The following is a 15,403-nucleotide window of genomic DNA, read 5'->3' as shown; positions in this document are numbered from 1 at the left end:
TGGAATAGTGACAGTTTACACAGAAATAATATTTTTGGTGGATTTCAAGCAGTGTTGTTGCAGTCAGGACTTGCAGGTCAAAGTGCAAGGCCTTTTCATTAGCAGATATGATAAAAGACACATATTCCCTCTCTCAGGGGTTATTCAGACATTGTTGTTTTTTAACGTGACTATCCGAATAATCTCACCCACGCATTCTGGCTTTGTTGTTCACACTATATTTTTTTTATCAGAACCACACTTAAGGCACATGTCTGCGAGTTCTGATGCTCACTGAAATAAAAATGGAGCCGATGATGCGGATGTATTCAAGGCATGCAGAGCTTTATTCCAGTTTATCCCGGGTCTTTTCGTATTGGTTATTCACGAAGTAAATGCAAATCTTTTAGGAAAATTGGGGTGGGGGGGAAGCAAAATAAATTATCCTGGTTTAAGTGGGGGGGGGGTGTTGGCAACATGTGAACTTTGTTCAATGCAGCATGTGAAGAAAGATCACATTCTACTAGGATTATTTTCAGTCTAAATAACCACTTAGTTGCATTCATCATAGTAACAGGGTTGTGGGGTTTGCTTGATGGCAAGTCCAGAGTATCTTATTTTGAACAATGTATGCTGCAATGCAGTGTTTTGGGGTTTGCGTGATCTTGGATGCATAATTAATTTCCACTAGCAGCTCCTGTTGGACATGGTAACAAGAACTCATCTTAGAATAGAATCATAGAATCATAGAGTTGGAAGAGACCACAAGGGCCATCCAGTCCAACCCCCTGCCATGCAGGAAATCCAAATCAAAGCATCCCCGACAGATGGCCATCCAGCCTCCGTTTGAAGACCTCCAAGGAGGGAGACTCCACTACACTCCGAGGAAGTGTGTTCCACTGTCGAACAGCCCTTACTGTCAGGAAGTTCCTCCTAATGTTGAGGTGGAATCTCTTTTCCTGCAGCTTGCATCCATTGCTCTGGGTCCTAGTCTCTGGAGCAGCAGAAAATAAGCTTGCTCCCTCCTCAATATGACATCCCTTCAAATATTTAAACAGAGCTATCATATCACCCCTTAACCTTCTTTTCTCCAGGCTAAACATCCCCAGCTCCCTAAGGCGTTCCTCATAGGGCAAGGTTTCCAGACCTTTCACCATTTTAGTCGCCCTCCTTTGGACACGCTCCAGTTTCTCAATGTCCTTTTTGAATTGTGGCGCCCAGAACTGGTCACAATATTCCAGGTGGGGCCTGACCAGAGCAGAATATAGTGGAACTATGACTTCCCTTGATCTAGACACTATACTTCTATTGATGCAGCCTAAAATTGCATTGGCCTTGTTAGCTGCCGCATCGCACTGTTGACTCATGTTCAACTTGTGATCTACTTGGACTCCTAGATCCCTTTCACATGTTGTCTCCTTAAGCCAGGTGTCCCCCATCCTATATCTGTGCATTTCATTTTTTCGCCCTAAGTGCAGTACCTTACATTTCTCCCTGTTGTATTTCATTTTGTTAGCTGTGGCCCAGCTTTCTAGTCTATTCAGGTCATTTTGAATTTTGATCCTGTCCTCTGGAGTATTAGCTATTCCTCCTAATTTGGTGTCATCTGCAAATTTGATAAGTATTCCCCCAATTTTTTCCTCCAAGTCATTGATAAAGATGTTGAGTATCTGCATTTTTGGACTCTGCTTTGGGTCATGGCTGTGGGGACTGTCCCCATAAGTCTATCCTGTTCAGAAAAACTTCCATGAGTGATTTTAAGCTGCCACTTTAAGGATTTTTCACTTACATTTAACACAGAAAATTGATCCCTGCCTGGCTTTGCCAGACATTTTGAAACTATAGGCTGGTTCACAATAAACATTTATTCTGTTTAGAAAAATTCATTTAAATTGAATCGTTTCCTTTATCTGAGTTCAACACATATCAGCAGACAGAGAAATTCCTTGACATGCCATGAAGTTCTACTGAAGTTGGAGATTTCTAGAAAACAGCAAATTGTAACTATCCCAGCCTTTTAAATTCTCTTTTATCTCAGACGGTAAAAGCATCTTTGCTTAAATCCCATGCAGTTTCTCTAAATGTGGGTTCTGCTTCCTCCTTGTGGCAGGAGCAAAAACTGTTCCAGATAAATTTAGCATTTTGAATATCAGCTCTGAATGTTATTCTCCACACTATTGTGCTACATAGGCAAAATAGGGTTTTGCTATGTATTTTGAAAGATGTACGTATTTTGAAACATTTTTTTCCATTTTAAATAAGAATATGAAATGTGATGTTTTACACTAGCAATGTATACTAAACATTCACGGCCTTTTTTTCTTTAGTAAACATAATTAATAGGATTAGGATTAAGATTGTATCAAAAATAAATAGAAAAAAGTGTTATAAATAGCAAGTATGTCTGATACAGACTTTGCAACCTGCAGTTTTTGGGCCACTTCACTTTGTTCACTGAAAGCCATACAGTTTCAATTAACAAACTGAAGCAGCCTGCAGTTGTGTTTTACCATCTGATTTCTGGACAGATTGAAAATCGGTTGAGTCTCCCTTATGCAAAATTCCAACATCTGAAATGCTCCAAAATCCAAAACTTTTTTTTTCATGGTCGGCTGAGATAGTGACATCTTTGCTTTCTGATGGTTCAACATACACAAACTTTGTTTCATGCACAAAGTTTTTTAATGGCAATGGAGAATGCCAGTTTAGGCTTTCTAGGAAGGAGAGTCTGGAGATTGGGAGGACCCACCAAGGAGGCCCACTCCCTCCATGTTTCCATCTGTATCTGAAAGTAGTGGGACAGAAATAAAAAATACTAACTTTTAAATCATTTCTTTCAACTTTTCCAACTGTATAATCTTTTTTAAAAAATAGTTTAGATACCAGAACTGACCACAGCATTCCCCGTGTGATTGTGCCATGGATTGTGCATGGCTGCAATAGCCTATGGCTATATGTGATTTTAAATAATAGTGCAGTAGTGTAAGGACAGCATGATACTGTTTCATTCTTTTATTCCTGTTCTAATTGTACCAGCATGATGTAGTGGTTTGAACATTGTACTAGGATACTGAGACCAGAGTTTGAATCCTTGCTCAGCCATGGAAACCCATTAGGTGACCCTGGATAAGTCACACTCTCTCAGCCTCAGAGGATGGCAATGGCAGACCCCCTCCAAAGAAACTTGTCAAGAAAACCTGATGGTAGGGTCATCTTAGGTTTGCCATAACTTGGAAATGACAAGGCACACAACAGTTACACCCAACAAGGAATCTGTTTTTGTTTTACACAAAAGAAGCTATACACAAGGCCAGTATTTTCATTGTCTGCCTATCACAACCTGAAGTTTCCTTACTTGAGCAACTGTTCATCAGCCCAGATTGCACATCAGTATGGTGCAAAACACATTGCAGAAATAATCTGGTTTGAGACCGCTTTAACTGTTCTGGCCTAGTGCTAGGGAATCCTGGGAACTGGAGTTTATTGTTGCACCAGAGCTCTCTGAGAAGGCTAATGGTCTCACAAAACTACAGTTCCCATAATTCTTTAGGATTGAGCCAGGGCAGTTAAAGTGGTCTCAAACTGGATTATTTCTGCAGTGTGTTTTTGACCTATGAAATCTGAGTATTGTTGGGTTTTTTAAAAACCCAACATGCATCACTTTACAGTTGTTTAAGCTGAATCTCATCCCCCATGTTAATGCCCCTTCTTCTCCCAGTCTGAGGAGATACATTCCGAGGTCTTAACAACCTTGGTTTAGTTCTAATGCTCGTGTTATTGTGTATTATTGAATTTATGGCAACCTTAAGGCAAACCTATCATGGGGTTGTCTTGGCAGGTTTCTTCAGAGGGACTTTGCCATTGCCATCCTCTGAGGCTGAGAGAGTGTGACTCCCCCAGCGTCACTCAGTGGGTTTCCATGGCCGGCCCATGTTCTAATAGCAATCTTAAATAAATTTGCATCACCAGACACAACAATTCCGGGGTTTTATTCTTAATCTCTGCAATGACTTTAAACTGTTTGGCATACATTTCTACGTTCCTCAGCCAAGTCATACTCTCTCAGCCTCAGGGAAAGGCAATGCCAACCCACCTCTGAAGCAAATCTCACAAAGAAAACCCCATGATAGCAATAGCGGCTTCATTTAGATACTGCTTCATGCCACCTAAGCAGTCTCTAAGTGTGAAGTCGAAGGCTTTCATGGCCAGCATCCATATTTTTTGTGGGTTTTTTGGCCATGTGGCTATGTTCTAGAAGAGTTTATTGCTGGCCAGCATCCGTGGCTGACATCTTCAAAGAAAGCTGACATGGAAGAGATTTGACATATATATATATATGTGTGTGTGTGTGTGTGTGTGTGTGTATACACACACATACATACACACACACACACATACATACACACACATATATATACACACACATACAAATACACACACATATACTGTGTGACCCTGGGTTGGGAGGGGTGGTCTCAATGTTAATCTGTGTGTTGTTTTGTTTGTTGAACAGTCTCTTAAGTGGTTTACAACTGTAAGTTAATTGCCCCCAACAAGCTGGGTCCTCATTTTAGCCACTTTGCAAGGATGCAAGCTTGAGTCGAGCCTGAGCCCTTGTCTGGTATTGAACTCGCAACCTTGTGGTTTGTGAGCGAATGGCTGCAAGTACAGACATTTAACCATTGCGTCACCAGGGCAGTGGCAATAGGTGAGGCTTAGGGTCGCCATAAGTCAGAAACGACTTGAAGGCACACAACAACAACAACAAAACCTCTTAGCTCCCTTAGCAGCCAATGGACTATCCTAATGACTACCCCACAATGTCCTGTTCTTGTGATTGTTATAATTAACTGTATTTTAACATAGTCATTGTTATGTTGTAATTATTATGTCAGTTGTTATTGATATGGTTTTAATTGATCTTGACTGAAGAGGCGGGAATAGCAATAAATTAATATTATTATTATTATTACTGATATGTTTTTATGGATCTTTACTGAAGAGACAGGATAGCAATAAATTATTATTATTATTATTATTATTATTATGTTTTTAATTGATCTTGACTGAAGAGGCGGGAATAGCAATTAATTATTATTATTATTATTATTACTAATATGTTTTATTGATCTTGACTGAAGAGACAGGATAGCAATAAATTATTATTATTGATATGGTTTTTATTGATCTTGACTGAGGAGATGGGATAATAAAATCAATCATCAAGATCAATAAAAACCATATCAATAATAATAATAACCAATAAAACATATCAATAATAATAAAGTATGTATACATATGTGTGTGTGTGTGTGTGTATATATATATATATATATATTACTATTGATATGGTTTTTAATTGACCTTGACAGGATAGCAATTAATAATAGGCAGGATCGAAATTAATAATAATAATAATAATGATATAATTATATTAATATAATTATATTAATAATTAATAATTTTTATTATCATTATTATTATTACTACCATTTCCCGCCCAAACTTCCCAACAAGGCCCTTCCACACTAGAGGCCACCGCCCCCTCAAGTAGAAGGACAACCCGCTCGACCAATCACCGTGCGGCCCCGCAGCCGGTCTGGCCAATAGGGCGCGAGGGGTTGGGCCTGGGAGGGGGGGGAAAGGGGGCGGGGCGCGAGGCAGGCAGTTGATCTCTAGTCTCCACTAGTCTCTAACGGTCGGTTAGTCGACGCCAATCCTCAATTAGAGTCGGACGTTGAGGGCGCGAGCAGGGAGCAGCCGATAGCCGAGGCACCATGGTGAGGGAGGGAGGGCTTGGTTAGCCTCAGGCTCTGGGACAGCGGAGTGTTTTGCTCTGTGTGTGGAGTCCAGGGGCGAAGAGGGAGGCTCGAAGCCAGTGCCCCGCCTCCCTTGTAAGCGCCAGGATAACGGCCGCCACCGTTTGGCGCCTTTCCGAGGCCGCGCGGGCGCACGCCATTGGCTGACGGGGAACGAGCGGCCTCCTCGGCCAATGGCGTGCGCCCGCGCGGCCTCGGAAAGGCGCCAAACGGTTGCGGCCGTTGCCCTCGAGACAGCAGCGCTTCGGGGAAGGCTGAAAGCCCCAGCCTCGCCATGGTAGGGGCTCCAGCCACAAAGGGAGTGGGATTAATCACACAGGGCTGTACTGAAAGCAAAGGACAGCGCTTGCCCCGTAGGGAAGCCATGCTTGCCCTTGCACAGCCATTGGAGAATAATACTTCCCTATGGGCAAGCAATCTCCACGATGCTCTATGGGCAACTAATCCTATGGACAAGCTATCTCCATGATTCTCTATGGGAAAGTATTCTCCAATGGTTCTCTATGAGGAAGCAATCCCCAGTGTCTCCCTATGAGCAAGTATTGCCCATGATTCTCCGTGGGAAAGTATTCTCCAATGACTGTCTGTGGGCAAGTACTGCCCTTTGTTTTAGTGCCTCCCTCTGGAGATCAGGGTTCGAGTCCGAGCTCAGCCATGAAACCCACTGGGTGGCCTTGGGCAAGTCACACTCTCTCAGCCTCTTGCCACTCCATGGCAAGCCTCTGGGCAAACCTTGCCAAGATTTAGGTTCGAGCAACGCCTTGGGGTCCCTGTGCTGGGAGGAAGGCGGGGCATAAAGAAACATAAGAAGAAGAAGAATTGAAGGCCCTCACAGCACACAGTTTTGAGGATGATAAAGAAAAAATCTAGCCAAGGAAACCCCATAATAGGTTCACCATAAGTCGGGAATGGCATGAAAGGCACCTAACACACATGCGCATGTGTGTGTGTACGAGGTGTATATGGTCCAAAACACACTGCAGAAATGATCCAGTTTGAGACTGCTTTAACTGCCCTGGCTCAGTGCTAGGGAATCCTGGGAACTGTAGTTTATTGTGGCACCAGAGCTCTCTGACAGAAGGCTCAACATCTCACAAAACTACAGTTCCCAGAATTCCCTAGCATTCAGCCAATGCAGTTACAGCACTCTCAAACTGGATTATTTCCGCAGTGTGTTTTGGACCTAAATGGGTTTCGTGAAGTTGAAGGCTTTCATGGCCAGCATTCATAGTTTTTTGTGGTTTTTTGGGGCTATGTGGGCATGTTCTATAAGAGTTTATTCCCTTCTATAAACTCTTCTAGAACATGGCCACGTAGCCCAAAAAACCCACAATAAACTATAAATGGATTTTGTGTTTAGGACAGGTCTCATCTCCCAAACTGAGGCATTCAAAAATCCACAAATCCAGGACACTTCTGGTCCCAAGCATTTTGGGAGAGTTCGACGCTCCCCTCGGCAATTCTAAAAAGATCGAAACTGGATCATTTTTTGTTTGTTTTATCTGACATTGTGGCACGTCTGAAGTGTTTTAAATTGGATGCCCTTTTAAAATTTCAAAGAGGAAACACCCCCCCCCCCCCCTAAACCTTTGCCTGCCTCTGGAATGACACCATGGAGGATGCCAATTTAGGGAGAGAAGCCAGGGTCCTGACTGCCAAGGAGGATAAGGCACCGTGAGATGGAGGACACCTGTTCCCAAGCTCTGGTTCTCCGGGTGTTTTGGACTTATGCTCCCAGAAACCTCAGCTATCTGGGCCCAATTTGGATCTAGGGTTTTTTGGAGCTGAAGTCTTTATCTTAAAGCACCATGAAAGCCAGAGTTTGGGAATAGCTGATCTGGGACGTTCAAGAAAAATTTAGGGCCTGACCCAAGAAAAGGTAAAGACACTCATATCGATGTCAATCCATGCTTCTTAGCCCTGCTCAAAATGGAGGGCGTTTTGGAATTCCTCCTGGACAGATTATTGAAAAGTAGGGCATGTCCTGGAAAAGTAGGGCAGCTGGTCACCCTGAACTAAAAACAGCCATATCAATGTCAGTTCAGGCTCCTTAGTTATGCTCAGAATGAAGGACATTTTCAAATGTTTCCCAGTCAGAAGGCTGAAATGTAGGCCATGTCCTGGAAAAGGAGGATGACTGGTCACCCTGACCAAAAATACCCAGAAAAGCGAATTCATGCTTCTTAGTCCTGCTCAAAATGGAGGGCATTTTGGAATTCCTCCTGGACAGAAGGCTGTAATGTAGGACAGGTCTTGGAAAAGGAGGACCTTTGGTCACCGGGTGGGAAGGTTGTCATTGGATAAACAAAATGTGGGGATGCTGTGGTGAAATCAAGGAGGGGGCTAATAGTGTGAGGGGACTTAGTATAATTTATAATTATTAATGAGGATTAAATAATTGCCAAAAAGACAACACAAATGGGTCCTAGAACAGATCAAGCCTGAAATCCCCTTGGAAGCCAAGATGACAAAACTGAGGCTGTCGTACTTTGACCACATCATAAGAAGGCATAACTCATTAGAAAAGGCAATAATGCCAAGTAATGTGGAAGGCAGTAGAAAGAGAGGAAGGCCCTGCACCAGATGGATAGGCTCAATCAGAGAGGTCACAGGCATGAATTTACAGCACCTAAGCAGAAAGGTTGCGAATAGGGAGGTTTGGAGAATTCTTTCATAGGGCCACTATAGGAAAGGACTCACTAGAAAAGACACTAATGCTGGGGAAAGGTAACCAAGGAAGATTACATGCCAGTTGGATAGACTAAATTAAGGGGGTCATGGGCATAGAATGTACAGGACCTGAGCAGAGTAGTGGAGGACAGGGATGGAAATGGAGGTGTCTCATCCACAGAGTCCCCATGAGTCAGGGTCTGTTTGAGGGCAGTTAACAACAAGAAGAAATAATTTTTGCAAGGCCTGACTTTGTAGCACCTGGTTAGGAGAATGTTGAGAGAAAATGTTAAGAAATTTGCGTGGTAGATATTGAGCGCTTGAGTTCAGATTGTAAGGAAAAAATGTTTATTAGAGCAAGAAGACTATATTTGAAAGGAATGATCAACTTTCAATATCTAAAGGGAATGTCATATTGTTAAATGCATGGTTTGTTCAACGGTTTGCTTTTTTGTGGTGCTATGTAATATGCATTTTTAAAATTGCTTGTTTTCTTTCTTCCCCCTCTCCCCCCAATTTTTTTTTAATTTAACAGCGTGAATGTATCTCTATCCATGTTGGACAGGCTGGAGTTCAGATTGGTAATGCTTGTTGGGAATTGTATTGTCTTGAACATGGAATCCAACCTGATGGTCAGATGCCGAGTGACAAAACCATAGGAGGTGGTGATGATTCCTTTAACACATTTTTTAGTGAAACGGGAGCTGGTAAACATGTGCCCAGGGCTGTCTTTGTGGACCTTGAACCAACTGTGGTTGGTATGTATATGAGTTTTAATTCATACAATCAAATTACAGTATATTTTCTGCTTTTATAGTGTCCAGCATTTTGGACACTATTAATACAATGGGTTTATCTAAGCAACACTCAGTATAATTTAACTAATCCATTTTATTAACATGGGTTGTGTTCACAAGTATTCAGAGTTAGTTTCCCAGTTTCATTTAGACAAGACTGTTTTACCTAACAAATAATGCGTACTTGGAAGTAGGCAAAAGGCTGTTTTGCAATGAGCTTCACTTTCTATATAACCATTTGCCCTCTTCTTTTGTTGTACATTATGCCAATATCTAAGAAATGCAGAAAGAAGCAAGAAAAAATTATTTACAGGCTGATTTGAAATAGCTAATTCTGGGCCACACTTTTTCTTTCGAACTTCAAAGTATTTTATTTTCCTTTGAAGTCATTCAAAAGAATGGTCTGATGAGGCAGGTCCAAGCCACATGGCAGAAATAATCCAGTTTGAGACTGCTTTAACTTCCCTGGCTCAATGCTAGGGAATTCAGGGAACTGTAGTGTTTGTGAGACATTAACCTTCTCTGTCAGAGAGCTCTGGGACCACAGTAGAATACAATTCCCAGGATTCTGTAGCACTGAGCCAGGGCAGTTAAAGCAGTCTCAAACTGGGTTATTTCAGCAGTTTGTTTTGGAACTAAGACAACTTGAAGCATTTACTGTCTAGCTATTGCAGGAAAAATTGTGATAGGTTTTCTAAGTTTAGCGGATTTTGCTGAACATAGGAGAGGAGTAAGTTCTGAAAAATCATGTTAAGGGTGGCACCGAATAAACATAAATCAGCTCTGCAAACAGACCTTGGACTACTTGTAATCTACAGACATCCTTTGAGTTTGCTTTTATTTGTGACAAAAACTGGTCCAAAACATACTGCAGAAATAATCTCGTTTGAGACAGCTTTAACTGCCCTGGTTCAGTGCTAGGAAATTCTAGGAACTGTAATTTTGTGAGACATTTGGCCTTCTCTATCAGAAAGCTCTGGTGCCACGATAAACTACAATTCCTGGGATTCCCTAGCACTGAGCCAGGGCAGTTAAGTGGTTTCAGACTGGATTATTTCTGCAGTGTGTTTTGGACCACTGGCTATTATTCTGTGCAGCAAAATCACAATTTATTCAAGTAAAAGCAGAATCTAGAAATACCTCATTATCTCCTCTCCCAGATTTTTATTTAAACTTTTGCAATGGAACTATCACATTTCCCACCTAACTGGGCATATATAATCTTTGTTTCATGAGACATTAGGCACAATAATACTATGTTAGTGGTAATCATAAAAAATAAAGGTCATATTAATTGACTAAGAGTAGTAATAGAGTGTGAAATAATATTGGTGTTATAATTGCACAAGGTGTCAAAATAAAAAATATATTGGGTAGAAGATTGGAATAGTTACAGTCAAGTAAACAGTTGCTTTTTAAAACTTTTGCAGATGAGGTGCGTACAGGCACTTACAGGCAGTTGTTCCATCCTGAGCAACTTATTACTGGAAAAGAAGATGCTGCTAACAATTACGCTAGAGGCCATTATACCATAGGAAAAGAGATTGTTGATCTAGTGCTGGATCGAATTCGCAAGTTGGTGAGTTCAACAGTGAGAGTGGGTGCAGATAATGCATTTTTATGTTAATGTAAAAATTGAAAAGACAATAAATATTTCTTAACAGTATTTTCAGAAAAAAATATGTTATGAGAGGGGTATTTTATTGGGTGAACTTTATGGGAAGTATATTACTTGGCCTCAAATTAACATTTCATATTTTTGCCATGAAAAGATCAGAATATTTAAACAAGGCATTAAAAAAACTATATCTAATCATTACACCCGATTTCTAAACACATCTTTATTTCAAGTGATGATTCTTCCAAGAACTAAGTGGGTAAAGGTGTTTATGGTTAATGGATTCTAATGCTAACTATTTTAATGAATAGATATATATTAATAATGAATGCATACATACATATATATTAATAAGTCACATTTTAAATGTATACTGTGCCAAATAAGAGTGATCTGTACTTCATATCTGCACAGTTGCAATACTACAGTTATGTTTTGCTTGTCTTCTCTTTTTGCTTCCAGGCTGATCTGTGCACAGGTCTCCAGGGTTTTCTCATTTTTCATAGTTTTGGAGGAGGTACTGGCTCTGGTTTTGCATCTCTGCTCATGGAAAGACTCTCGGTTGACTACGGCAAAAAGTCCAAGTTGGAGTTTGCAATTTACCCAGCCCCACAAGTGTCTACTGCTGTAGTGGAGCCTTATAATTCTATCCTCACTACACACACGACACTGGAGCATTCTGACTGTGCATTCATGGTAGATAATGAAGCCATTTATGATATTTGTCGACGTAATCTTGATATTGAACGTCCTACTTACACAAACCTAAACCGCCTCATTGGCCAGATTGTTTCATCCATCACAGCTTCACTTCGTTTTGATGGGGCTCTCAATGTAGATCTGACCGAATTTCAGACAAATCTTGTCCCATATCCACGAATCCATTTCCCTCTGGCAACCTATGCACCCGTCATTTCAGCTGAAAAGGCATACCATGAGCAGTTGTCTGTGGCTGAAATTACTAATGCCTGTTTTGAGCCCGCCAATCAGATGGTAAAGTGTGACCCTCGCCATGGTAAATACATGGCCTGTTGTATGCTGTACAGAGGTGATGTTGTCCCAAAAGATGTCAATGCAGCTATTGCAACTATCAAGACAAAGCGTACCATTCAGTTTGTGGATTGGTGCCCAACTGGATTCAAGGTATGAGCATACTATTAGGTTTTTGTATTAGCACAGCCTCCATAGCTGCCCCCTGTCCGCCTGGCAGGCATATTTTAGCACATCTCAACAAATCAGAAGTGAACAGAAATTAATCTGATTTAGCTTATTTTTGTGGATGCATTCAAAATTAGTACTTTGCCGATATTGTGCTGTCTATAATTGAACATTTGTTCATAGGCCATGCTTTGGAAATCAAGGTAATAGAAGTTGCTTTCATATGACAACAGCCAAAGTTATATAACTTGATTTTCATAGAAAATGCTTCCCTCATCACAATGAATTATTGAATAAGAATTGCCAACCAATGTCTCAAACCAGTAAAATATTGGGCTGCTTTTGGGGAAAAAATGGTAAATTTGTCATACCTGAATTAGATCCTTTTGTAGACCTGTTTTAATGCTCTTTCGAGGCATTTAGAAGTACTTAAAAGACAATGCATTCCAAGTTTTATATTGATATTGTTACCATCATGATTTATTTATGGGCATAGGCCAAAATAATTGATATTGTTCCTTCCAGAGAACAGAGAGTCTAGTAAGGTAGGTCAGGTTGAGACAGACAAGTGGCTTGAACTCAGAGAGCTTTATGAAATAGTGAAGGATTTCAGCTTCTGAATTAAAAACAAAACGGTCCGCTGTTTCCACCTATTAAAAATGTACCAGTATTTGCTAAATAAAAGTGGTACTTTATTCTCCAGAGTAACTTCCAGCTCTGCTCTCCAGACATGTTAAGACTACAAATCCCATCCTCCCCAGTCAGGATGGTCATGTGGCCTTATTGTCCAGCACATCTGTATAGCATGACATCAAAGAATACTATACTTCAAAATACTATATGTAGTCAATTTTATACCAAAGGTATTTCTCTTCCAGAGAACAGAGATAATCATAATTCAGTTCTATGTATAGTAGTTGTGGGGGGTAATAATGTCTACTTTTCATCATTTTCCTTATGTCATTAAAGCTAGCAGCACAAATCATGCTTTCAGGCAATAAAAACATCTGTTTGAGCCGAAATTAGTCTCCATCCCCCTTTGCGCAGCATATTTATGCATTCTTAGGGCAAGTTACACATAGTGCTGCAGACTTGTCAGTTAGATCCAGAGAAGTCCCTGGGATATTGATGGGTTACAGATTTAATTTATTGTTCAAATTATTTCACCATTAGGGAGTAGGAATGATGTCTGTAAAAAGCAAAAGGATATGTAGCCAGATCCTAAGGTATGAATACACTGATTTATGGGGAGGCAGTATGGAGTGAAATACAAGTACACCATTCAGAAGGGTGTAATCTATTGGTGTATAGATAATTTGTCCGCTGTGGCTCCCTCGCGCAGCAAAACAAGGCGCAGGCGGACCACCCTTTTTGGGCAGTCTGTATCCTGCCCAAGATTCCATATTTTAAGTTTTATCTCACATATTGTTACCTGCTTAATTTAGTTCAGAGTAAGGAAGAAATTGGATTCTCCTAAAAACGTTATGATTTCTTTCATGTATAAATGGCATTCCCTTGGATGATGGAGCATTGTATAATAGGAAGGCTTAATTCTGTTTAATTTTTTCCCTTCTAGGTAGGCATAAATTACCAACCACCCACTGTAGTACCAGGAGGGGATTTGGCCAAGGTGCAGCGTGCTGTTTGTATGTTGAGTAATACAACTGCCATTGCAGAAGCTTGGGCTCGTCTTGACCATAAGTTTGATCTGATGTATGCTAAGCGAGCATTTGTGCATTGGTATGTTGGGGAAGGAATGGAAGAAGGAGAATTTTCAGAAGCTCGTGAGGATCTAGCTGCCCTTGAGAAAGACTATGAAGAAGTGGGTGTTGATTCTGTGGAAGCTGAGGCTGAAGAAGGAGAAGAGTATTAAAAGAAACCCAGTAATATTGAATGATCAACATTTAAGAGTAATTTCATATTGTGGTTCTCTTGTTCAGTTTCAAATAAAAATCTAAATGTTTTAGCAGGTTTGGTTTAATAAGTGTTTCAAATAGATTAAACTTTTCTAGGATAAATAGTTACTATAAATCTTTTCTGAAAAACAATAATTTCTTCAGTTATTTCCCATTAGCATTGCTGTTAAATATATTATTTCCATCACTAGCTTTATCTAATAGAATCTTATCCAGGCTATTCTAGGATTTGATTGGAAATAATACCTGAAATATCATTAGAAATAAGAAATACATATTACATTCATTGGCTACCCATTAAAAATAATGAGAATTTAAACGAAAAAAGGAATATTTAGGAAAAGTATGTAAACCCATCATTTTGGTCTGTCAAGTTTCTTTCACAAAGGCATGTAATCTTGAACTAGATTAAAATAGTTATGTATGATAAGCCTGCAATGCAAGGATATAGATCTTTATTTGGAATTAAGTCACACTGTTCAGTGTCTATTCCAGAAAGCGAACATAGGATTATAAACTTGGACTTCAATGTTGTATTTGTTCATTTGAAATTAAACCACATGACTATCAAGACTTGGCTCCAAGTGAAGATCAGTAGCTTTGCAGAGAATATTTTATGCATTTGGTAGTTAGCAATTCATATATACTGTCCTGTCTCAGACTCAAAAACCCAAGTACCATTTGAGTAGAATGGGGATCATGATAGGTAATAGTAACCATAAGTCTCTAGTTCAAGTGAATAAAAACAAAACACTTAAACTATTTTCTTATGGATATAAGTTTTTTTTAATGACACAGTGGGATCTTTTATCAATAGGACATTGTTTTATTTACAGATAGAATACAGGCAGTGTCTGTGTGCATGTCTTAAAAGGATTTGTAAACCTTAATGGATTTAATTAAAATGCATATTAGTATAAAATCTTGTAGTTTTGTTCGTCATTTTCTGCAGTATATGAAAATCAGGCAGATACCATCAGCAATGTAAGTGTGTATGGCATTAGCGGGTGGCTACTGCAGTTAAACCTGGATTTCATTCAAAGCTCAGTCTCCAATTAGTGTGGTCAGTAACTTGCCAATTTCCATTATATAAAACAAACAAATCATGCCAGACCTGCCTTCTAGAAGATGGTCAGCATCTTTTGAAACCAGTGCCAAAAGATTACAGTTATCCAAAAGATGGTGTTGGTGGCATCTTGAACACAAATGACTCACATGGGAACACCAACTTGACAACCATTGCTGTCTATGTATTAAGATTCTTGTTAACTACCCTTGAGTTGGTGAACTGAGACAACTCCAAGCTTCCCTGTCCTGCCCTTTTCAGATCCTGCAGGCCCATGGCTGCAGAGTTCCTGAACTGAGTCTATCTAGGATGTGGTCTTCCTCTTTCTACTGCCTTCCACCTTTCCTAGCATTACCTTTTCTAGTGAGTCCTTGGAGGTA

General features: G+C 40.2%; 1 protein-coding gene across 2 annotated transcripts; it reads left to right on the top strand.

Moving 5' to 3' along the window:
• Positions 1 to 5,649: 5,649 nt before the first annotated feature.
• LOC149318239 (tubulin alpha-3 chain) lies at positions 5,650 to 14,861 on the top strand. 2 transcript variants are annotated; one of them, XM_089509279.1, is made up of 5 exons: positions 5,650 to 5,759; positions 9,004 to 9,226; positions 10,696 to 10,844; positions 11,346 to 12,026; positions 13,618 to 14,861. In XM_089509279.1, the coding sequence occupies exons 1-5, from the start codon at positions 5,757 to 5,759 to the stop codon at positions 13,912 to 13,914; spliced, it is 1,353 nt and encodes a 450-aa protein (XP_089365405.1). In that variant the 5' UTR covers positions 5,650 to 5,756; the 3' UTR covers positions 13,915 to 14,861. The 2 variants fall into 2 exon arrangements, with proteins under 2 accessions (XP_089365405.1, XP_089365406.1); XM_089509280.1 differs by lacking the exon at positions 5,650 to 5,759 and adding an exon at positions 6,000 to 6,075.
• Positions 14,862 to 15,403: the final 542 nt, after the last annotated feature.

The sequence above is a fragment of the Sceloporus occidentalis genome, unplaced genomic scaffold (assembly GCF_023333645.1).
Source record: "Sceloporus occidentalis isolate IW3139 unplaced genomic scaffold, rSceOcc1.0.p SCAF_2, whole genome shotgun sequence".
Taxonomy (NCBI): domain Eukaryota; kingdom Metazoa; phylum Chordata; class Lepidosauria; order Squamata; family Phrynosomatidae; genus Sceloporus; species Sceloporus occidentalis.
This window is presented reverse-complemented; position numbering and strand designations above follow the sequence as displayed.